The sequence below is a fragment of the Oncorhynchus mykiss genome, chromosome 26 (assembly GCF_057628025.1).
Source record: "Oncorhynchus mykiss isolate SJ-2025 chromosome 26, ASM5762802v1, whole genome shotgun sequence".
NCBI lineage: Eukaryota > Metazoa > Chordata > Actinopteri > Salmoniformes > Salmonidae > Oncorhynchus > Oncorhynchus mykiss.
In genome coordinates, this window is record NC_143047.1 from 40,819,800 (window position 1) to 40,845,665 (window position 25,866).

Consider the following 25,866-nt stretch of genomic DNA (forward strand, 5'->3'; position numbering starts at 1 on the left):
AGTTGGTTCTACTCCTGACAGGGTGACAGGCTGAATGTATTGACTGAGTTGGTTCTACTCCTGACAGGGTGACAGGCTGAATGTACTGACTGCGTTGGTTCTACTCCTGACAGGGTGACAGGCTGAATGTATTGACTGAGTTGGTTCTACTCCTCACAGGCTGAATGTACTGACTGAGTTGGTTCTACTCCCGACAGGCTGAATGTATTGACTGAGTTGGTTCTACTCCCGACAGGGTGACAGGCTGAATGTATTGACTGAGTTGGTTCTACTCCCGACAGGCTGAATGTACTGACTGAGTTGGTTCTACTCCTGATAGGCTGAATGTATTGACTGAGTTGGCTCTACTCCTGACAGGCTGAATGTATTGACTGAGTTGGTTCTACTCCCGACAGGCTGAATGTATTGACTGAGTTGGTTCTACTCCCGACAGGGTGACAGGCTGAATGTATTGACTGAGTTGGTTCTACTCCTGACAGGCTGAATGTATTGACTGAGTTGGTTCTACTCCTGACAGGGTGACAGGCTGAATGTATTGACTGAGTTGGTTCTACTCCTGACAGGGTGACAGGCTGAATGTACTGACTGCGTTGGTTCTACTCCTGACAGGGTGACAGGCTGAATGTATTGACTGAGTTGGTTCTACTCCTGACAGGCTGAATGTATTGACTGAGTTGGTTCTACTCCTCACAGGCTGAATGTACAGACTGAGTTGGTTCTACTCCCGACAGGCTGAATGTATTGACTGAGTTGGTTCTACTCCTGACAGGCAGAATGTATTGACTGAGTTGGTTCTACTCCTGACAGGCTGAATGTATTGACTGAGTTGGTTCTACTCCTGACAGGCTGAATGTATTGACTGAGTTGGTTCTACTCCCGACAGGCTGAATGTACTGACTGAGTTGGTTCTACTCCTAACAGGCTGAATGTATTGACTGAGTTGGTTCTACTCCTGACAGGGTGAAAGGCTGAATGTATTGACTGAGTTGGTTCTACTCCCGACAGGCTGAATGTACTGACTGAGTTGGTTCTACTCCCGACAGGGTGACAGGCTGAATGTATTGACTGAGTTGGTTCTACTCCTGACAGGCTGAATGTACTGACTGAGTTGGTTCTACTCCTGACAGGGTGACAGGCTGAATGTATTGACTGAGTTGGTTCTACTCCTGACAGGCTGAATGTACTGACTGAGTTGGTTCTACTCCCGACAGGCTGAATGTACTGACTGAGTTGGTTCTACTCCCGACAGGCTGAATGTACTGACTGAGTTGGTTCTACTCCCGACAGGATGAATGTACTGACTGAGTTGGTTCTACTCCCGACAGGATGAATGTACTGACTGAGTTGGTTCTACTCCCGACAGGATGAATGTACTGACTGAGTTGGTTCTACTCCCGACAGGATGAATGTACTGACTGAGTTGGTTCTACTCCCTACAGGCTGAATGTACTGACTGACCCCCCCCTGTAACAGGGGAGTCAACTTGTCCTCCAGAGGTAGTAACAGATCATGTGCTGGTCTGGTCTCCAAGAGGCAGTGTCTGCTTCTGACGGCCTCTCAAGCCACCACAGACACCATTTGTGCCAGGCAGAGACTGCCCACCTCCTCTGGACTCAGTGTGAGTGTGTGTGTGTGTGTGTTTGGCAACTGTTCATCCGGTCTGCTGATGTAGCTCACACCTCTGCTAGAGTCTGTCTGAAGGTAGGGGTCTAGGTGGCCGTCTCCCAAACTCACTGAGAAGGAAGGAGAGGGCTCTAGGTGGCCGTCTCCCAAACTCACTGTGAAGGAAGGAAAGGGGTTTAGGTGGCCGTCTCCCAAACTCACTGAGAAGGAAGGAGAGGGGTCTAGGTGGCCGTCTCCCAAACTCACTGTGAAGGAAGGAAAGGGGTCTAGGTGGCCGTCTCCCAAACTCACTGTGAAGGAAGGAGAGGGGTCTAGGTGGCCGTCACCAAAACTCACTGTGAAGGAAGGAGAAGACTCTAGGTGGCCGTCACCAAAACTCACTGTGAAGGAAGGAGAGGGGTCTAGGTGGCCGTCTCCCAAACTCACTGTGAAGGAAGGAGAGGGGTCTAGGTGGCCGTCTCCCAAACTCACTGTGAAGGAAGGAGAGGGGTCTAGGTGGCCATCACCCAAACTCACTGTGAAGGAAGGAGAGGGGTCTAGGTGGCTGTCTCCCAAACTCACTGTGAAGGAAGGAGAGGGCTCTAGGTGGCCGTCACCCAAACTCACTGTGAAGGAAGGAGAGGGATCTATGTGGCTAGAGGGGCTAGAAGGAAAGGGGGCTAGAGAAAACAGAGGTGCTAGAGGGGCAGTGGCTGTCACCCAAACTCACTGAGAAGCCAGGAGGAGAACTGAAGGAAAAGTGACTGGATAAAAACCCTTGTCTGTCGCAACTAAACTGTGTGAGAGTGGGCAGACAAGACCAAATCCCAGACACTGAGCTGTGTGAAACAAGGTCATGCATTGCAAACTCTTGGCCAGCCTCCCCTACTCACCTGTCTTGTCCGCTTGAATGGGATTTTAACTTGCTTTAAGACTTTTCTCACCGACCTTCCTCTCATTTTAAACGTGTCTCACTTAGACCAGTTTCGTCCACTGTAAGACTTTTCTATAACATGCTTCATAAATCCTGACTAGTCTCACCTGCTCCAGGAGTCTGTGTGAGGACTAGTTTCACCTCCTTTACCACTGGTCTCACTATTAATACAACTGATATGTCACCTGGTATGTAGACTGGTCTCACTAGTTATATGACTGATATGTCACCTGGTATGTAGACTGGTCTCACTAGCTATATGACTGATATGTCACCTGGTATGCAGACTTGTCTCACTAGTTATAGGACTGATATGTCACCTGGTATGTAGACTGGTCTCACTAGTTATACGACTTATATGTCACCTGGTATGTAGACTTGTCTCACTAGTTATATGACTGATATGTCACCTGGTATGTAGATTTGTCTCACTAGTTACATGACTGATATGTCACCTGGCATGTAGACTGGTCTCACTAGTAATATGACTGATATGTCACCTGGTATGTAGACTTGTCTCACTAGTTATAGGACTGATATGTCACCTGGTATGTAGACTGGTCTCACTAGTTATACGACTTATATGTCACCTGGTATGTAGACTGGTCTCACTAGTTATACGACTGATATGTCACCTGGTATGAGACTTGTCTCACTAGTTATACGACTGATATGTCACCTGGTATGTAGACTGGTCTCACTAGTTATATGACTGATATGTCACCTGGTATGTAGACTTGTCTCACTAGTTATACGACTGATATGTCACCTGGTATGTAGTTGCTCTGTGGCTCGATGCCGGCGGGGAAGTTGGTGTTCTCTGGGATGGAGTGGCTGTAGTCGTCCAGAGGAGGAAACTCACTGGGGATCTCTGTGTGTCTGGGAACCAGCACAGGAGGCAGCACTGCAGACACACAGGTAGACATGTATCACACACAGAAACACAAATAACACAAGTAGACATGTATCACAGACAGAAACACAAAGAATACAAGTAGACATCACACAGACATCACACAGACATCACACAGACAGAAACACAAAGAACACAAGTAGACATGTATCACAGGCAGAAACACAAAGAACACAAGTAGACATGTATCACAGACAGAAACACAAAGAACAGAGTAGACATCACACACACAGAAACACAATTAGACATGTATCACACACAGACAGAAACACAGGTAGACATGTATCACACACAGAAACACAAATAACACAAGTAGACATGTATCACAGACAGAAACACAAAGAACACAAGTAGACATGTATCACAGACAGAAACACAAAGAATACAAGTAGACATCACACACACAGAAACACAATTAGACATGTATCACACACAGACAGAAACACAATTAGACATGTATCACACAGACAGAAACACAAGTAGACATGTATCACACAGACAGAAACACAAGTAGACATGTATCACACACAGACAGAAACACAATTAGACATGTATCACACACAGACAGAAACACAATTAGACATGTATCACACACAGACAGAAACACAATTAGACATGTATCACACACAGACAGAAACACAATTAGACATGTATCACACACAGACAGAAACACAAAGAACACAAGTAGACATGTATCACAGACAGAAACACAAAGAACACAAATACGGTGCATTGTTTCTCTAACACACCAAAAGTTATAGCTCTTTTATGTTTTCACAAATGACAGTTGAGGCTGAGCCTCTCACACCTGTCAAACCAGTAGTCACAGAGCCAATACATTTACAAGATGTGCAATACATGCTACTGAGGTGAAGCTCATTGAACCTCTGGTGTTTTTTAATGAAAGGGGACAGTTGTCCATACCTGGCGTCTCCACCCTCTGGTAGTGGTAGGGGTTGACACACACCTCATCCTTCTTGGTGTGGAAGGCGTACTCACAGAGCTCCACGGCCCGCAGCTCGTGGTGAGACTGCAGGTCCGGCCAGCGCCACAGGCGGCAGTAGATGACGTGCGGGAGGCCCTTCCTGTGGGACACCTGTAACCGTCCATCCAGAGACCTGGCAGAGACAGAGAGGTTTGTTTTGTTGTTACTGCTTTGGAGTTAGAAGTTCATAAACTGTTTTGCCTTTTGGCACGTTGTTTGAATAGTTTGCCGTTCTTGAAAATGGCCAAGCAGGCCAACTCCAAAAAGGTAAGAACACAATCTCACGACTGCGAGTGTACAGAGATCACACCCCATACACTGAGTATAGGCAAAAACATTTCACCTTGCGAGCAAAACACTTTAAAGCCCCCCCCCACCCCCACCCACCTGCAATTATATACATTCTACCATTGATCCGGAGAGAAGAGTGTGCAATTTTATACACTACATGAAATGTGTTTCCATGGCCGAGCAGCCGCACACAAGTCTAAGATCACCATGAGCAATGCCAAGCGTCAGCTAGAGTGATGTAAAGCTCGCCGCCATTGGACTCTGGAGCAGTGGAAACGCGTTCTCTGGAGTGATGAATCACGCTTCACCATCTGGCAGTCCGACGGACGAATCTGGGTTTGGCGGATGCCAGGAGAACGCTACCTGTCCCAATACATAGTGCCAACTGTAAAGATTGGCGGAGGAGGAATAATGGTCTGGGGCTGTTTTTCATGGTTTGGGCTAGGCCCATTAGTTCCAGTGAAGGGAAATCTTAATGCTACAGCATACAATAATATTCTAGACGATTCTATGCTTCCAACTTTGTGGAAGGGCCTTTCCTGTTTCAGTATGACAATGCCCCCATGCACAAAGTGAGGTCCAAACAGAAATGGTTTGTCGAGATCGACGTGGAAGAACTTGACTGGCCTGCACAGAGCAATGACCTCAACCCCATCGAACACCTTTGGGATGAATTGGAACACCGACTGCGAGCCAGAGCTAATCGCCCAACATCAGTGCCCGACCTCACGAACGCTCGTGGCTGAATGGAAGTAAGTCCCTGCAGCAACGTACCAACATCTAGTGGAAAGCCTTCCTAGAAGAGTGGAGGCTATTACAGCAGCAAAGGAGGGGGGTAACAACTCCATATTAATGCCCATGATTTTGGAATGAGATGTTGAACTAGAAGGTTTCCACATACTTTTAGTAATGTAGTACATACAGTTGAAGTCGAAAGTTTACACACACCTTAGCCAAATACATTTAAACTCAGTTTTTCACAATTCCTGACATTTAATCCTAGTAAAAATTCCCTGTCTTAGGTCAGTTAGGATCACCACTTCATTTTAACAATGTGAAATGTCAGAATTATAGAAAGGATAATGATTTATTTCAGCTTTTATTTCTTTCATCACATTCCCAGTGGGTCAGAAGTTTAAATACACTCAATAAGTGTTTGGTAGCATTGCCTTTAAATTGTTTAACTTGGGTCAAACGTTTCGGGTAGCCTTCCACAAGCTTCCCACAATAAGTTGGGTGAATTTCGGCCCATTCCTCCTGACAGAGCTGGTGTAACTGAGTCAGGTTTGTAAGCCTCCTTGCTCGCACACACTTTATCAGTTCTGCCCACAAATGTTCTATAGGATTGAGGTCAGGGCTTTGTGATGGCCACTCCAATACCTTGACTTTGTTGTCCTTAAGTCATTTTGCCACAACTTTGGAAGTATGCTTGGGGTCATTGTCCATTTGGAAGACCCATTTGCGACCAAGCTTTAACTTCCTAACTGATGTCTTGAGATGTTGCTTCAATATATCCACATAATTTTCCTTCCTCATGATGCCACCTATTTTGTGAAGTGCACCAGTCCCTCCTACAGCAAAGCACCCCCACAACATGTTGCCGCCATTATGGACATACAGTGGTGCAGTTGCCCATCCCTGGGCTGACTATATTAAATAGGCTCATGTTGCTCTGTCTCATTCTGATGCACCCTGATGTAGGATCCCAGTAGCAGAGGGGGGCTGTCTAGGCCACAGAAGACCAGTTACTAGGTTACAGTAGTGACAGGGTTTCTCCCCATGGCCATCTGGTGTCAATGAAACATGTAGACCACTGAGCCAGGGTACATGTAGGGGAAGCAGCCTGCACTCTTGAATTGAACGGAACAAAAATGATTCCACTATAACCGTGTAAACATTCAAACCATTACCAATGGAATTAAAACTGTTCCTTCGTAGAATTTCAGACAGTCAGAAAGACGTCTTCACAGCGTATAAAATCAAACTACAACAGCAGTCACACCACAGCTTGTGACTGTTTGGTTTAATTAATACAACCCCTTACTGTCATGGGTCAGAGCTGTGTGAGAAGGGTTTTTAGGTCTAATAATAATAATAAGTGGCAATGATATCACTAACTTAGAGACAGGAAGTGTAAAAGGAGAAGCTACGCATGGCTTTCAGCTTGTTATTAGTAGGAGAACTTGTGGTGGGGGTTAGAAAACGTGCAGCCGATTCCTCACGACTGAATTTCACCTTGTTTTTGTAACTTCACTATTAATTCTCTGGTTACAATTACATGGTCAAAATTCTGACGTGAATTATTACCATCTTGGTAAAGAGATCTCATCCTGCTGACGGTCCAAAGTAAACCATGAGGTCATCAGGTCATTTCAGGTCATTTCAGCCAGCCATGACACCCACCATCTCAGATTGGTCTGAAATAGTTTCTGGAGTTAGAAACAAAATGCCATTCCTGAAACATTTTGTTTACATTTTAAAATTCAGCTAACTGATTGCAATCAAATTGGCCATTTGAATTTATAGGATTTAGATCATATTCAGTAAATATAATACCCAACATCCAATTTGGACCAAACTACTTCTTTCAAATGAGTAAGACATGAAGAATCCATTTCCTTTTTCAAAAAGACACCCAAGGACCCTATGACAATCCAACAACCAGTATACACCATCAGTTCTCTATATTTGACAAGATGTATGGAGTAGAGGTCGACCGATTAATCGGAATGGCCGATTAATTAGGGCTGATTTCAAGTTTTCATAACAATCGGTATTTTTAGGCGCCGATTTGCCGTTTTTTAAATTTCTTTTTACACCTTGATTTAACTAGGCAAGTCAGTTAAGAACACATTCTTATTTTCAATGACGGCCTAGGAACAGTGGGTTAACTGCCTCGTTCAGGGGCAGAAATAGATTTTCACCTTGTCAGCTCGGGGGATCCAATCTTGCAACCTTACAGTTAACTAGTCCAACGCAATAACGACCTGCATCTCTCTCGTTGCACTCCACAAGGAGACTGCCTGTTACGCAAATGCAGTAAGCCAAGGTAAGTAGCTAGCTAGCATTAAACTTACCTTATAAAAAACAATCAATCATAATCACTAGTTAACTACACATGGTTGATGATATTACTAGATATTATCTAGCGTGTCCTGCGTTGCATATAATCTGACTGAGCATACAAGCATACAAGTATCTAAGTATCTGACTGAGCGGTGGTAGGCAGAAGCAGGCGCGTAAACATTCATTCAAACAGCACTTTCCTGCGTTTTGCCAGCAGCTCTTCGTTACGCGTCAAGCATTGCACTGTTTATGACTTCAAGCCTATCAACTCCCGAGATGAGGCTGGTGTAACCGAAGTGAAATGGCTGGCTAGTTAGCGCACGCTAATAGCGTTTCAAACTTCACTCGCTCTGAGCCTTGGGGTGGTTGTTTCCCTTGCTCTACATGGGTAACGCTGCTTCGATGTGGTGGATGTTGTCATTGTGTTGCTGGTTCGAGCCCAGGTAGGGGCGAGGAGAGGGACGGAAGCTATACTGTTACACTGGCAATACTAAAGTGCCTATAAGAACATCCAATAGTCAAAGGTTAATGAAATACAAATGGTATAGAGAGAAATAGTCCAATAATAACTACAACCTAAAACTTCTTACCTGGGAATATTGAAGACTCATGTTAAAAGGAACCACCAGCTTTCATATGTTCTCATGTTCTGAGCGAGGAACTGAAACGTTAGCTTTCTTACATGGGACATATTGCAATTTTACTTTCTTCTCCAACACTGTTTTTGCATTATTTAAACCAAATTGAACATGTTTCATTATTTATTTGAGACTAAATTGATTTTATTGATGTATTATATTAAAGTTAAAATATGTGTTTATTGGTCATTACAACAAATATATATATATAAATATAAAATATATTTTAAAAAATATGCCAATTAATCGTTAGTGGCTTTTTTTGGTCCTCCAATAATCGGTATCGGCGTTGAAAAATCATAAATCGGTCGACCTCTATTTTTATCCCTGTTAGGGTTCAATCTGGTCCCCCTCTAAGCTCTTTAGAAGCCTGCAGGAGAGTCTCAGCGGAGCAACGAGGAGTCTAACCAGTGACCTCACCGTACCAACGCTCCATGCTGTAATGTGATTGGAGGAGCCTTCAGTGGTACTCAGCCAGACTGAGCGCGTGTGTGTTAGTCTCAGCCAACTACTGTGCCTATAGAGGGAAAAACATCAGGGCCTTTAATATTTCATAGCAGCTTTTCACTGTCTTGGCATTTTGAGAAAGGGGAAGTCGTTACAAGCAGAATCCCCCTGTGTGTGGTGGTGGAGGACAGGTGTGTGTGTGTGTGTGTGGGTTGGGATTCAACAATGTTGCCTTAAACCAAACTAAATAATTAAACCATAAAAACCTGTGTGTGTGTGTGTGTGTGTATGTGTCAGAATCAGAAGTCACATTGTCACAGAGAGCATTCAGTTCTGTATCCCGACGAGCTCTCGGTCCTACTCAAACACATCCTCCGGTTCTTATTAAACAAAAAGGTATTTCCCACAGCGCACGGCACAGGGCAAGGTCCCCTTTTATGAGCCCCAATTGGCTGAAAAGGAGTCAGTGGGTTGCTGTTGCCACAGCCCGTAAACGAGCAGCCATTTCCTGGGGCTTTGCACATCAGTGAGTCCTGTGGCCATCATAAAGAATTAAGGTTAATGGGGGGCTGGGTTAGCTCAGCTCACTCTCTCGTGTTCTGTGTGCGTGTGTTTAACTATCCTTGTGGGTACCAGAAGTCCTCACAAGGATAGTAAAACAAGGAACATTTGGATAAGTGGGGACATTTTTCCAGTCCACATGAGGGAAAAATGCTATTTTAGGCTTAGGGGTTCCATTTAAGGTTCAAATTAGGGTTATAATTAAGGCTATGGGATAGAGGTAGGTTTAGGAGTTCGGTATAGTTTTAGGGTTATGGGTTAAAGGTTAGGCTTGGGCGTGGATTTGAGTCAGTGTAGTATTTTCAAAAAGTGTATCAAATACATTCCAATATTCAACAACTAGTTTTTTTTTTAAACATAAAATTAACTAGATAACCTTTAGTTATCTGAATAATTGTTTTGAAATGTATTGAAAAGTAATAGAACTAGTATTTGAACCCAGGGTTGGGGTTGGGGTTGGTGTGTGTGTGTGTGTGTGTGTACAGACTGGGCTGAGGTGATGTTACTGCGTCTCAGGCCCATGCTCTACAGTGGGTGTATTCCTTTGGGGTTTAGGCTGGGGGTTGACACTGAACATGGAACAGACAAAAACATCCTATTCACCAAAACTATTACGGTGTGTGGCAAAACCACATTTACAGCAGAACTGTGCAGATACAACTTTGGTAACAGAATAAACCAGGAGAGAGATTTTACCGTAATTTACAGTAAATGTTTTTAGTTTTATTTACTATAGTAATTGTTAAAAGTAGTCTTTGTGCATAGAATTGTATGGTTTGTTAAACTTTGAAAAAATCAATAGTTTTTGTTTGGCATACATTTTAAATGGAAAAATCAGAGTCTGAGTAATTCCGTTACCTTGGAATTGCCCATTCTCATTCCCTGACTCAGCCCTTCACTGGGACCCTACTCTCGTCACTGAACCCCCGCAACAGCTTTCTGGTCTGGACCAACTCAGGTCCAGGAAACACAAGACACACAGATTCAGACTCAATGTGCTGTTCTAACGTGAGGGATTCCACTAGCACAGTCCAGGGAGGGAGGGAGGAAGGGACCATACAACAAGCCCTAGGCAAAAACGCCAACAACTTCACATACAGCCGCTGAGTCACTGTTCAAGACATTTACCACAGTGATAGAAGTGAGTGAAACGTTGCCCAGAACAACCCCCAGCCATTCATAACATGCCACCGTCCCCAAGCGACTACCATGTTGTTGGAGGGGCCATACCAGGCCCCAGACGACCTCGCACTCTTCAAATATGCTTTATGAGTATGTGGAGCGCGTTGTGTTTCAAATATGTCCCAGGATGGCAGTGGAGGAATGGCTTTGACCCGGTATGCCCTGCCGGTGCCGGTGGGTGAGCACTCTGACAAGACATGAAAGATGGATTGGGTGCTGGGGAATGGAAAACACCAAATGGGTTCAGGAAGGATCCGGAGTCCAAGCCCTCCATGGGACCCAGGCCAGCAGAACAGCCAGGCCCTAGGTATGGCTGTGTGACTGAGGCAAGTTACACTGAATGACACTCTCAGCAATCCCTCATTGGACAGGCCATATACAAAAATAATATCATTTCAGTGACAGAAAGTGGGTAAACAAGTACATGACCTTCTAGAGTGTATCTAGGGGGAAAACTAGTGAGAAGCGGTGAGTCACTAGACCTAGCTAATGGAGCATGGTTACTCATGTTTATCCCCAGTCCTGATTCCATTCAGCTAGGCCTATGCAGCGTTACAGTATAGTTCGGTATACACCCGACACTTACACGCAACTTCAGCTATCAGAATACGAAGACAGCATTGAAAAGACGGGTCCTGGGCCAACAAAAGTTGCATTGGCTAGAGTTACTCTAACCGGTTTGCGATCCCTTCGGCTTTGCTTGCTAGATTGCCTGCTAGTTACAGAGGTCAGCTGTCTAGATAGCTACAGTAGTTGGCCACTGCCATTCAGTTGTTGTGTTATCAGATGTAGCCTGTTCCACCGTTTGCAGAATGCATCCAGGCATTTGAATAAAGTGTGACAAAGAGAAATCTGTTAACAATGTGGACATTTAAATGGAGGTGTTGAACTGATGTGGAAAGGGTTAGAAGTTGAATTTGCTTTGGGGGAACTGGGTGGAGGGTACTGTGGCTCTCCAACAGAGACTGACCTGCACCCTAAATCCCCCTGCCTCACCCACATCGCCTGCTGTTGTGTGTGTTGTCTATGTTTGTGTAGTGTGGAGAAGAAAGGGCCCAGATTTGTGGGTTGGTACAGCTGCTGCTGCTGGGGTTAGGGGTTGTGTGAGAGGGGGTTCTCAGATTTAAGGGGTTGGTGTGGTGTGTGTGTGTGTGTGTGTGTGTGTGTGTGTGTGTGTGTGTGTGTGTGTGTGTGTGTGTGTGTGTGTGTGTGTCTGCCTCAGATCAGAGACTCTGACTGGCCCAGGCTGAGCTGCACTAATCTGAGGGGGCAAAACAAACACTTTGAAGCACGAACAGTCACACACTGGCTACGGTTCTGTGCTCCAAGCGCCTCTGAACACACACACACCCCTCTGTGGACCAAGGCCAAAAGTTTGGCCACGGAATTCTTCAACTCACTCAGCACACTGCTACAGTGAGTCAAAAGGAAGTTGGACTGGTAGAAAAACATCCACCAGGCTACATCGTTGTACTTATTTAAGATATTTAAATGAATGACAGTTTATTCACTAATAATCCTAATCCTGGTTGGTCTAGCCTATAGGCTATGCTTTGATATAGAATCTAGTTTAGTCTAAACATTCTATTTCTGCTCCCTCATAATGACTAACTACAGTCGAGCAACACAACAAAGACTACCTTGCCTGTCTCTAATGTCCATAAACTACAGAGACTGATCTACAATAACAGAATGACCATGTCCTCATGCAGAAATATATGTGAGAGAGAGAGGAGAGGAGAGACAGAGAGAGAGACAGAGACACAGAGACAGAGAGAGAGACAGAGAGAGAAAGAGAGAGAAAGAGAGAGAAAAAGAGAGAAAGAAAGAGCAGGGAGAGAGAGAGCAGGGAGAGAGAGAGAGAGCAGGGAGAGAGAGAGAGAGCAGGGAGAGAGAGAGAGCAGGGAGAGAGAGAGAGCAGGGAGAGAGAGAGAGCAGGGAGAGAGAGAGAGCAGGGAGAGAGAGAGAGAGCAGGGAGAGAGAGAGAGAGCAGGGAGAGAGAGAGAGAGCAGGGAGAGAGAGAGCAGGACAAAAGGGGGTAAAGAATGACAGACTGTCTCAATAGATCAGGGCGGCTCAGAGTGTCTGCTGCCCCCCCCTCCGTCTGTCCCCCTGGCCCGACTACTTCCCCTCTCCTCCTCTCCACCCTCCAAGCATTGTGTGCCCCATCATAAAAGCTTGTAGCCAGCCAAAGTGTCCAATCTGACTGGAAGCAGACAGTGGTAACCTGGTAAATGACACTGCATCAGCAAGCAAAACATGGGGGGTGGGGGACGACAGGCCTAAATGATACCACACACTTCCTGAACTCTACCTTTACAGCTTACATGTTTGGGGGAAATCCTAAGGGTGTGTGCACCTGCCCTGCCAGTCATTCACCTGCTAGCTAGTTAGATATTTCCTCTCTTCCCCTCAGCTCAAAACAGCAGGCAAACACATCCTGTTTCAGTGAGCACAGCTGGAGTAGAGACAATGTGTGTGTGTGCCTGCCTGCGTCTGGGGTGGTCTCAACACCAACATCAAACACACGGGGAAAAGGCTAATGTTCGTTCAGCCAAGATGAAATACTAACTGAAAGTTAAATAGGTTCAACCATTAGATAGGGAGGGAGGATCTAGCCTGGACCAAAATACGTTGTGCTTCATTTGATTTCAAACTGATAAAAGGTATTGCAGACCACCCTGGATGTTGCTTTAGGGCCTTTGCTTAATGCTTAACCTAATATTGCCAAGGAAACACTAGCCTGAGCACTGCAGCTAAAACAAACAAAACAAACAGACAGGGACACAAGCCTGAGCACTGCAACTATAAACAAACAGACTAGCCTGAGCACTGCAACTATAAACAAACAGACTAGCCTGAGCACTGCAACTATAAACAAACAGACTAGCCTGAGCACTGCAACTATAAACAAACAGACTAGCCTGAGCACTGCAACTAAAAACAAACAGACTAGCCTGAGCACTGCAACTAAAACAAACAGACAGAGACACTAGCCTGAGCACTGCAACTAAAAACAAACAGACTAGCCTGAGCACTGCAACTATAAACAAACAGACTAGCCTGAGCACTGCAACTAAAAACAAACAAAACAAACAGACAGGGACACAAGCCTGAGCACTGCAACTATAAACAAACAGACTAGCCTGAGCACTGCAACTAAAACAAACAGACAGGGACACAAGCCTGAGCACTGCAACTAAAACAAACAGACAGGGACACTAGCCTGAGCACTGCAACTAAAACAAACAGACAGGGACACAAGCCTGAGCGCTGCAACTAAAAAACTAACTAAAACAAACAGACAGGGACACTAGCCTGAGCACTGCAACTAAAACAAACAGACAGGGACACAAGCCTGAGCACTGCAACTAAAACAAACAGACAGGGACACAAGCCTGAGCACTGCAACTAAAACAAACAGACAGGGACACAAGCCTGAGCACTGCAACTAAAACAAACAGACAGACACACTAGCCTGAGCACTGCAACTAAAACAAACAGACAGGGACACAAGCCTGAGCACTGCAACTAAAACAAACAGACAGGGACACAAGCCTGAGCACTGCAACTAAAACAAACAGACAGACACACTAGCCTGAGCACTGCAACTAAAACAAACAGACAGACACACTAGCCTGAGCACTGCAACTAAAAAACTAACTAAAACAAACAGACAGGGACACTAGCCTGAGCACTGCAACTAAAACAAACAGACAGGGACACAAGCCTGAGCACTGCAACTAAAACAAACAGACAGGGACACAAGCCTGAGCACTGCAACTAAAACAAACAGACAGGGACACAAGCCTGAGCACTGCAACTAAAACAAACAGACAGACACACTAGCCTGAGCACTGCAACTAAAACAAACAGACAGGGACACAAGCCTGAGCACTGCAACTAAAACAAACAGACAGGGACACAAGCCTGAGCACTGCAACTAAAACAAACAGACAGACACACTAGCCTGAGCACTGCAACTAAAACAAACAGACAGACACACTAGCCTGAGCACTGCAACTAAAAAACTAACTAAAACAGACAAACAGACACTTTCTGGTTGACTCGCTCGACAAAGGTGTTTAATCTCAATCTGTCTGGGACAGACCCCTCAGAGCCATCACAATGTCTCCTCCTCACACACACCCACACATTTTAAAGCAGGTACCTGAGTCACAGTCCAGACTGTATTGTTCTCTAGTGATGTGATACACACTGGTTCACTGAGAGTTTGTCTGTGTTGTAATTACCACTGGCTGCTCAACCCTATTGTTTGATTTGTCTGACAGAAAGTGGATACTGCTGTCTGAGACATCTCTCTTTCTGTTCCTTCGGTGTGTGTCTCCGTCTGTGTGTGTGTGTGTGTGTGTGCGTAGTCTTGGCAGATGGGTACAGAAGGACACAGTGTTGCCTGTCTGCTCTGCCTGGTAGCTCCAGCGTGTACCATCACTGTACCTCATCCAGAAACAGGAGGGTTTTGTGTGACGATTCCCCAGTGTATGTGGGCACCGGGTCATCTGCATTTTTGGCTTGTTGACTGCTTCTGTGTGTCCAAGCAGAGGGCATCATGGGTATTGTGCGCGCACATGTGTGTGTGCTGTGCCAGGTCTGGTCATGGTATTAAGTGTGAGTGCCCAAAATCATGGTCTCCACGCTCCCTCCATGCGCTGAGTGTGTGCGGGGCTTATAGTGTGTGTGTGTGTGTGTGTGAGGCGTGGTTAGTCAGCCCAGAGGAATGTGCTGCGGCTGGTTGCTGGGGCCTTGGGGAGGGTGTGGGCTGCTGTTTGGTTAGCAACTGCTGCTCTGTGTGGAGGCGGCAGGAGTTAGGTTATATTAGTGAGAGAAAGCTCTACTCTGCTTTGCCTTGGCCTGACCACTATCTGTCTGTGGGGGAGAGGAACACTAACTCTTCACACAGACAACAAGCCTGCTTTGTGTCCTATTGGCCACGACTTCAACCACGACTACCACCACCACGACTACAACCACCACGACACTGAACAAAAATATTAAACTCAATAAGTTCAACCATTTTACTGAGTTAGCGTTCATATAAGGAAATCAGTCACTTTAAATACACTGCTCAAAAAAATAAAGGGAACACTAAAATAACACATCCTAGATCTGAATGAATGAAATATTCTTATTCAATACTTTTTTCTTTACATAGTTGAATGTGCTGGACAACAAAATCACACAAAAATTATCAATGGAAATCAAATTTATCAACCCATGGCTGGTCTGGATTTGGAGTCACACAACATTAAAGTGGAAAACCACACTACAGGCTGATCCAACTTTGATGTAATGTCCTTAAAACAAGTCAAAATGAGGCTCAGTAGTGTGTGAGGCCTCCACGTGCCTGTATGACCTTCCTACAACGCCTAGGCATGCTCCTGATGATGTGGCGGATGGTCTCCTGAGGGATCTCCTCCCAGACCTGGACTAAAGCATCCGCCAACTCCTGGACAGTGTGGTGCAACGTGGCGTTGGTGGATGGAGCGAGACATGATGTCCCAGATGTGCTCAATTGGATTCAGGTCTGGGGAACGGGCGGACCAGTCCATAGCATCAATGCCTTCCTCTTGCAGGAACTGCTGACACACTCCAGCCACATGAGGTCTAGCATTGTCTTGCATTAGGAGGAACCCAGGGCCAACCGCACCAGCATATGGTCTCACAAGGGGTCTGAGGATCTCATCTCGGTACCTAATGGCAGTCAGGCTACCTCTGGCGAGCACATGGAGGGCTGTGCGGCCCCCCAAAGAAATGCTACCCCACACCATGACTGACCCACCGCCAAACCGGTCATGCTGGAGGATGTTGCAGGCAGCAGAACGTTCTCCACGGTGTCTCCAGACTGTCACGTGCTCAGTGTGAACCTGCTTTCATCTGTGAAGAGCACAGGGCGCCAGTGGCGAATTTGCCAATCTTGGTGTTCTCTGGCAAATGAAAAACGTCCTGCACGGTGTTGGGCTGTAAGCACAACCCCGACCTGTGGACGTTGGGCCCTCATACCACCCTCATGGAGTCTGTTTCTGACCGTTTGAGCAGACACATGCACATTTGTGGCCTGCTGGAGGTCATTTTGCAGGGCTCTGGCAGTGCTCCTCCTGCTCCTCCTTGCACAACGGCCTCCTCCACATCTCCTGATGTACTGGCCTGTCTCCTGGTAGCGCCTCCATGCTTTGGACACTACGCTGACAGACACAGCAAACCTTCTTGCCACAGCTTGCATAGATGTGCCATCCTGGATGAGCTGCACTACCCGAGCCACTTGTTTGGGTTGTAGACTCCGTCTCATGCTACCACTAGAGTGAAAGTACCGCCAGCATTCAAAAGTGACCAAAACATCAGCCAGGAAGCATAGGAACTGAGAAGTGGTCTGTGGTCCCCACCTGCAGAACCACTCCTTTATTAGGGGTGTCTTGCTAATTGCCTATAATTTCCACCTGTTGTCTACTCCATTTGCACAACAGCATGTGAAATTTATTGTCAATCAGTGTTGCTTCCTAAGTGGACAGTTTGATTTCACAGAAGTGTGATTGACTTGGAGTTACATTGTGTTGTTTAAATGTTCCCTTTATTTTTTTGAGCAGTGTACATTGATCTGTATGTCACATTCAAATAAATAAATAAATAAATAAATATATATATATATATATATATATATATTTTACCTTTATTTAATGTCAGTTAAGAACAAATTCTTATTTACAATGACGGCCTACCAGGGAACAGTGGATTAACTGCCTTGTTCAGGGGCAGAACGACAGATTTTTACCTTGTTGCTAGATCGAATCCCCGAGCTGACCTTTTGGTTACTGGCCCAATACTCTAACCACTAGGCTACCTACCGCCCACATGACTAGGCAGGGGCACAGCCATAGGCCCACCCACTGGGGAGACAGGCCCAGATAATCAGAATGAGTTAAAAAAATACAGACAGAAATACTCCTCAGTTTCATCAGCTGTCCGGGTGGATGGTTGATCCTGATAGGCCACATCTGTCAGGTGGATGGATTATCTTGATAGGCCACATCTGTCAGGTGGATGGATTATCTTGATAGGCCACATCTGTCAGGTGGATGGATTATCTTGATAGGCCACATCTGTCAGGTGGATGGATTATCTTGATAGGCCACATCTGTCAAGTGGATGGATTATCTTGATAGGCCACATCTGTCAGGTGGATGGATTATCTTGATAGGCCACATCTGTCAAGTGGATGGATTATCTTGATAGGCCACATCTGTCAGGTGGTTGGATTATCTTGATAGGCCACATCTGTCAGGTGGATGGATTATCTTGATAGGCCACATCTGTCAAGTGGATGGATTATCTTGATAGGCCACATCTGTCAAGTGGATGGATTATCTTGATAGGCCACATCTGTCAGGTGGATGGATTATCTTGGCAAAGGAGAAATGCTCACTAACATGGACGAAAAACAAATGTGTACAAAATCTGAGAGAAATAAGGTTTTTGAGCGTATGGTGAATTTCTGGGATATTTTATTTCAGCTCATGAAACCAACACTTAACATGACGCGCTTGTATTTTTCAGTACTTTCCATGTTGTGTTTATATATATTTTTATCAGTACTTTACTTGTGTGCGCCAAGGTTACTGTTCATTTTTAGATTTTAATTCGTAAATCTGTTCGTTTTTAGACCTGATTTGCTTTAGTTTGGTTTTAAAATATTTTATATTATTTAGTGTTAGGAACAGAAAGCATGCTGGGAGGCTAGGAGACATGTGTTGTATAGTGATTTTGGAGGATGTCACTTCTTGCAATGGGGGCGGGCAGTTCAAATGATAACGCCAAGCTCAATGTGACTTATATAGTGGAGTGAAACTGACGCCCATGCTGATGACAATCCAAGGCTTTTTAACTTGTCTCAGAGGCTGCGGATCCCGTGTCCCCCAGAGCTGAAGACCCCTGGGTTTATTTACGTCTACTTTATGCCCACATTGCTGTGGTCACTCTCCCTTCACATTTCTCACTGTCAAACCGTGAATGATAATTCTTCAAGTTTTACCGGTGAAATGTCCACGCAGCATCTGCATATTAACCATGTGATCTCAATCACTTTCATGGGAATATTCCTTCAGATCAACTTGAGCTATACAGTGTCTTTTTGAATGAGGTACAGTGAGCACATTTTAGAGCAGATTGTGTTAAACTGCAGCAAAGACTAACTGTTTTTAGTTTCAATCAAAGCACATATTTTGCCTAGTGGCACACTTGAGTTTTGGCCACATCCTGAAATATAAGAAATGAGGTGGTGTTTCTTGTCTTACAGTAACTTTATACTATGCAGTTATATTTGGCAGGGGCGGCAGGTAGCGTTGGGCCAGTAACCGAAAGGTCACTGGTTCGAATACCGGAGCCAACAAGGTGAAAAATCTGTGGCTGTGCCCTTGAGCCAGGTAATTAATCCTACTTGCTCCGAGGGTGCTGTACAACGTTGACCCAGGCCGTGACCCCATTCCCTGTGGGTGTTTCTCAGGGGGAGTTGGGATATGCCAGAAACACATTTCCAAAATACACGTGTGTATCAGGAAAAATATTAGCACCCCACAAATAGTACAATTTTTATTCATTTCTGTTATGAAGAATACTATCACTATGGGATCTGGCAGACCTTGATCTCACATCATTAAAGGAGCACCATTCCCCAGAGCAGCCTGTTCTGTACGAGAAGAGACTGTGTTAAGTAGAGTACCGCACATGAGCAGAAACTTTGGGACCTTTAGCGTTCAGGAAGAGGAGTCCCAAAAAGTCAAGATCCGAAGCCACAGTTTCAGCTCTAGTAGTACGTGTTAGTCTAGGTAGCTAACGTCAGTCTGTTTTTCCATGTTAGCTAGTGACGCCTCGGAGCAGCGGCGCCCCGGAGCAGCGGCGCCCCGGAGCAGCGGCGCCTCGGAGCAGCGGCGCCCCGGAGCAGCGGCGCCCCGGAGCAGCGGCGCCCCGGAGCAGCGGCGCCTCGGAGCAGCGGCGCCCCGGAGCAGCGGCGCCCCGGAGCAGCGGCGCCTCGGAGCAGCGGCGCCTCGGAGCAGCGGCGCCCCGGAGCAGCGGCGCCCCGGAGCAGCGGCGCCCCGGAGCAGCGGCGCCCCGGAGCAGCGGCGCCTCGGAGCAGCGGCGCCCCGGAGCAGCGGCGCCTCGGAGCAGCGATACACAAGCGAGGCCTTTCTGAAACGTCTCCATCTCCTGGCTGCATTTACCCACCAGATTCAGCAGCTTGAAAACCACAGATTTTGAGAACATTTTTTTTTTTAGATTAACATAATTCATGATGGTTTATATTTTAGCATTGTTAGTTTTTGGAGTAAAAGTTAATAGCTTAAGTCTAGTTTGAGTTTTTCCAAACGGGGATAATTATTTAATTTCAGTTAACTAAATATTTACTATAACAACCTTGGTGTGTGCGCGTTAGAGGTCGACCGATTCATCGGAATGGCCGATTAATTAGGGCCGGTTTCGGAAATCGGTATTTTTGGGCACCGATTTTTTTCTTTTTTTTTTACACCTTTATTTAACCTTTATTTAACTAGGCAAGTCAGTTAAGAACACATTCTTATTTTCAATGACGGCCTAGGAACAGTGGGTTAACTGCCTTGTTCAGGGGCAGAACAACAGACTTTACCCTTGTCAGCTCGGGGGATCTGCTCTTGCAACCTTAACTTATTATCTAGCGTGTCCTGCGTTGCATATAATCTGACTGAGCATACAAGCATACAAGTATCTAAGTATCTGACTGAGTGGTGGTAGGCAGAAGCAGGCGCATAAACATTCATTCAAACAGCACTTTCGTGCGTTTTGCCAGCAGCTCTTCGTTGTGCGTCAAGCATTGCACTGTTTATGACTTCAAACCTATCATCTCCCGAGATGAGGCTGGTGTAACCGAAGTGAAATGGCTAGCTAGTTAGCGGGCGCTAATTGTCGTTGTGTTGCTGGTTCGAGCCCAGGGAGGAGCGAGGAGAGGGACGGAAGCTATACTGTTACACTGGCAATACTAAAGTGCCTATAAGAACATCCAATAGTCAAAGGATAATGAAATACAAATGGTATAGAGGGAAATAGTCCTATAATAACTACAACCTAAAACTTCTTACCTGGGAATATTGAAGACTCATGTTAAAAGGAACCACCAGCTTTCATATGTTCTCATGTTCTGAGCCAGGAACTGAAACGTTAGCTTTCTTACATGGGACATATTGCAATTTTACTTTCTCCTCCAACACTGTTTTTGCATTATTTAAACCAAATTGAACATGTTTCATTATTTATTTGAGGCTAAATTGATTTTATTGATGTATTATATTATGTTAAAATAAGTGTTCATTCAGTATTGTTGTAATTGTCATTATTACAAATAAATAAAATTGTCCGATTAATCGGTATCGGCTCTTATGGTCCTCCAATAATCGGTATCGGTGTTGAAAAATCATAATCGGTCGACCTCTAGTGCGTGTGTACATAGTTGAGATTTCACTGTAGGTCACTTCGGTGGTATAATGCATTCTCAAATATTTCCTAAATCGCAACTAGGCCAGTTTATTCATCATGACATGCTTTATCTAATAGACACCATCACCCACGCTTCTATTGCTGTACAACAGCACTGTAGACCACTTGTGGTGGGGACACCAATCTGTTAATTATTTTTGTTATCAGCTCAAGTTCCTCCCTCTGTTCTTCCTGCTTCCTCTTCCTGCTTCCTCTCCCGTCTCTCTCTCCCCGCCTCCTCTCCCTTAGTGTTGTCACAATACCAGAATTTTGACTTCCATACCAGGTTAAGAAACAATACTCAACACTCTTTACCAAAACAATACCACAGTAAATAAATAAGGCATATTAGCCAAAGTCACAAAATAACCCTTAATCCAGACACAAACTGAGGGACTGTCTTTCGCCTGCTCAAACATGCTGCCGTGTGAGTCGGTGGCATCAGCCTGCAGCCCTGCAGCCAAAGGGACGTGTGTGGACAAGACAGACTGCTGCTCCCGGGTCCTGGCCCCGAACCAAGAGTGAGAGAGAGAATTCTGTGCCGTCTGTTACAGTTCTGCTCTCTCAGCTGTGCTCCACAGTAAAGGCCTACAGTTTGGGACGGGTCAAGAGGGAAGACCAGTTAAAATACAGTCAACTCATGAAACTAATTGGCTCCTAATTTTCAAGTAGGATTGTCAATTCCATTCTATTTTAATGTATTGACAGCCGCTGAGATGGAATTGACTCTGCAAGTGTCTTCCTCCTAATCCTTAAAACTGTTGATTTTATTTATTTTTTATTTAACCTTTATTTAACTAGGCAAGTCAGTTAAGAACAAATTCTTATTTACAATGACGACCTAGCCTCTCACCAACACCATGGTGTTCTCCGTTTTGCTCTAAGACCCACACAAGCTACGGACACGTCTGACGTCGGTACCGCCGATGTGCCAACCTCTGTCTGTAGCGTCCAGATCGTTTGCAATACAAACTAATATGACCCCACTATGGAAAGGGGAGACCCCCATGAAAACGATAGTGTTGTCCCATTTTGCTTTAGGAAGGCCACACCTAGCCTACAGTTCACTAAAGCACATTTAAAAGGACAGGGAGAGAACATTAGTCTTCTCCCCACTCAAACAGAGCAGGCTCCGTCACTTAACAGCCGCCTCCACTGGCTCTGAGAAAGTCACTCTAAAATGACTTGACAGATGTGAGAATGTTTGTTTTAGGCGGAAGTGGGCCTCTAAGCAGGCCTCTCATACCGAAGTTCCTGCCAGCGCCATCCGCATTGCTCAGGCGAGAGTGTGAGCCATCACAAAGCCATAAGTACACACTGCAGAATGACTAAGACATGAATTTGGCCCAGAGCCTTAGTTTCTCAGAACTACCCATTATTTAAAAAGCAAAAAAAATGACTGTCCAAAACCACAAAGGTGTAGAGGCGCCAAGAAGCATGCCGAGCAATAGCTTTGCACCACAAAATAAGACAAACTCTGGGTAGAAAACTGCCATTTGTTGCGCAACATTTTAGAAAATAAAAATGTAACAGGAAATAAGACTACTGGTTTCCAAACAAACAAATCATTATTTCGATGTTTTGTATTCAGACAATCAGGAGGGAGAAAAAAAATAATCATGAGGCCTAAAACTGCTCTATGACCCACTAGGCCAGCTATAGGCTAGAACTCTCTCTGATTACACAGCTTCTTAGAGGAGATTGCTGCTGTTAAACCCATTTGAAATGTTATCTAACAACTCAGGGCCTCTAAATCCACACCGGGCACCCAGGCTTTAGTGTTTAACACAGCTCCTGTTTCAATATGAAATAATTGTGCTTCATTTAGATCAGGTCAGTTGCGCAACTTCCTCAGGTTTAGGATTTGGGGTCTAGATCTGGTAGGTCGGTTGCTCAACTTCCTCGGGTTTAGGATTTGGGGTTGAGATCAGTGAGTACCTTGATCTGATGTGTTACTGGGGAATCCCGTGTATAGACTTCCCTCAATGGACCCATCTATGGATTTCATCTCAGAAGGATACAAAACATCATAAATATATTTATTTTTGGCCAATCTGGCATGAACAGCCCTACTCTAAAAACAGAAAGCCTAAATGGGTAATAACCACTGTTCACAGTAAATTATTCAAAGTATGCCTATTTACTGAGAGTTCAATTCTCAATTGAATGTAACAATATGCCAACATTTTACAGACATTTTTTAATTATCATTTGTCAACTAGGGTCTCCCCACAAACACCTGTCCTATAGGCTACACATGTTACCGTTCCATACAAGTCCACCACCATCAGCTCTATCAAGCCAGCTGTGACTCAGTGAAATCCGGAGCACAGAACAGAGAGTCTGGTGAGTTACCGTAGCTTAGCTAGCTCATCAGCTGTGAGGATAGTAATGATGAGGCGCTGGGGAATTCATGTGTTAGCCAGGAGAGCTCCCCCATGACCACCTCGACAGGCCTGAGCAAGCAGCTGCTGTCAGCCCCACCACAGGGGAATAAATAGGAACAGACCTCCCGGGCAATGTGGGCCGTTATTCAGGGGCAGGAAGTCCCCCTAAGCACTGCTCTTGGATCAGATTTCCCCCATTCCAGTCCCAGCATTGACTATATGACACTGGTCTGTGACATGGGCTTTTGCACTACAGCCAGGGTATTAGGGAGATATTAGCATATTATACTTCCGGGCCAGATATCTTCAGCGCTACAAGCCTGGCTAAGAGGATATTCAATTGACTTTAGAATGCACAACACTTGTGGTGGTCAAACAAGAATGTGGGAGTGTCTGATTAGCTAAATATATCCAACTTCAGCCCACACCACCGCCCCAGCAGCTTGCTAACCAACAGTCCATGTCAGACAAAAGTGGAGATGAGATTTTGAAGGCCGATTCATTGATTAACTGCTGGAATTTATGGGACAACATGAAAGTTTCAGCCAATCACAGGTCTGCTTTGTTGTGAGGTTCTGAAATACCAACAGTGACAGCAGTAGGGTCACAGAAGTTACCCAAACTTAAGCATTACATACATTACTGTGGCTGCAAATAAACCAAACATCGATACCGTATACTGAAGGATATGAAAGCTCTCTGTACAATAAACACGGATGAGTTTACAAACAACACATTGACTGAGCTGACAAGGAGGTGTAAGTAGAAGCTAGCTTTTCAGCATTATAGTGACATGACAAGCTTACAAGGATGCATCTGAAGAACTAGGCAAGGCCTAATTGATGTTTTTTTAAGGAGAGTACGTTCGGGAATTACTGTGTAAGGGTTGAAATCTGTCAAGACAGCAGTGGATGTATTGCACTGCATGGCGAAAACGATGATTCAGTCTCGCCTACGCACCATCCTAGTAGAAAGCGCCCCAGATTAAGGCCAAATTATATAACTTCGTCACCCATTTGTGTTTAGTACAGCTGTCTATTCCACTATGCAGATTCGCCTCGTTTCCTGCATCATAAATATATCTACCGAGGGTAGTGTGTAGTTTGCCTGCTAGGACAGTGAACTAGAATTCGTTGTGCAACAAAAGTGGCATGCAATGATTATTGTTGAAAAGAAACACGGGCAACCCTCAAAACATTCAACACTCGCGAGCTAGCTACATTTGCTACCTAGCTATGTTTACTGTACTGTGATTGCTGATGCAGACAGGAGGCAGCTCACTGTATAACTTGCTCAGTTAGCTAGCTGGCTAGTTACCTACCCATGGTTTGTGCAGGATGCCCAAAAGCCAAACTATTCTTGAATGAGAAATATTCCATGGCTACAATATCAAATTGTTTGCGAGGAAGAGAAAGCTACAACTGGAAAGTCAATCCTAACTACCTAGACAGATTTGTGTTTGAAAACTGTCACATTCAATCGATTCCATTTCTTGCGCAAACATTGCAATGTATGTTTCTAGTCGCCTACCTTGGTATGGTAATACATTTCGTGTTGATATTCTGTGTCGTGATGGCTTTTTCCAATTCATCCAGTTGCCCTGTTTTCTTCAACTTCTTCACCAGGCTTTTCACGGCTTTTTCACACCATTTCTCCTCTTGTCCGTTCTGTTCGCCTTTTTTCCAACCCAAAAGCCTTTTCACAATGGGGGGAGTAAAAGGCAGAATTGACATCTTGAGGTCAGTAAAGTCCTTCCAGTACTGTGGTCCTTGGTTTCGCAAGATACAGATGTAAATATTTTGTAAAGCTATCCAAAGGACAAAATGAAGGGGGCGCTTGAACAACGACTTTGTTAAATGTACACATATGCTGCACAAACAAAGTTCATTTGTAGCTACCAATTTTAGCGCACAGACTGGCTCAGCGATTACCGCACCACTCCACCACTACACTGTTGCACACGATTCAAATCAGTAACACTCCGCGGCGAAACGTAGTTCGCTCTAGTCGATTCGAAATGCATTCTTCATCCTCGCCTAAATTAAAGCCGTAGGTGAAAACCAAAGAACATTTGTCATTTTGGACTAAGGATTTTGAATTTTTTTAAAACATATGTAATATGGCCTTCTACGCGTTGGTTGGTATACGTGTGATTATCAACGAAGTTTGGCCAAGTTCATAGTCATCCGCCTTCGTTGGCTCCGTCTGAAGTCTACTAAAAATCTGCTTCAAATGTAAACGCAGGACGACTACCCTCCGTAGACTCCCCATTCAGACTGCAAAGTAGATCTGTTAAAGCCCGTAGGCTGCAGCTGACCAAAATGTGCTGCATCTGCATTGCATGG

General features: G+C 45.1%; 1 protein-coding gene across 1 annotated transcript; it reads right to left on the minus strand.

Annotated features, from left to right (window-relative positions):
- Positions 1–21,232: 21,232 nt before the first annotated feature.
- Positions 21,233–25,466, minus strand: smad3 (Mothers against decapentaplegic homolog 3). Its single transcript, NM_001165100.1, is given in 2 exon segments — positions 21,233–21,722; positions 25,052–25,466. Coding segments are annotated over 2 exon segments (243 nt in total). The 5' UTR covers positions 25,255–25,466; the 3' UTR covers positions 21,233–21,682.
- Between the last annotated feature and the right edge of the window lie 400 nt (positions 25,467–25,866).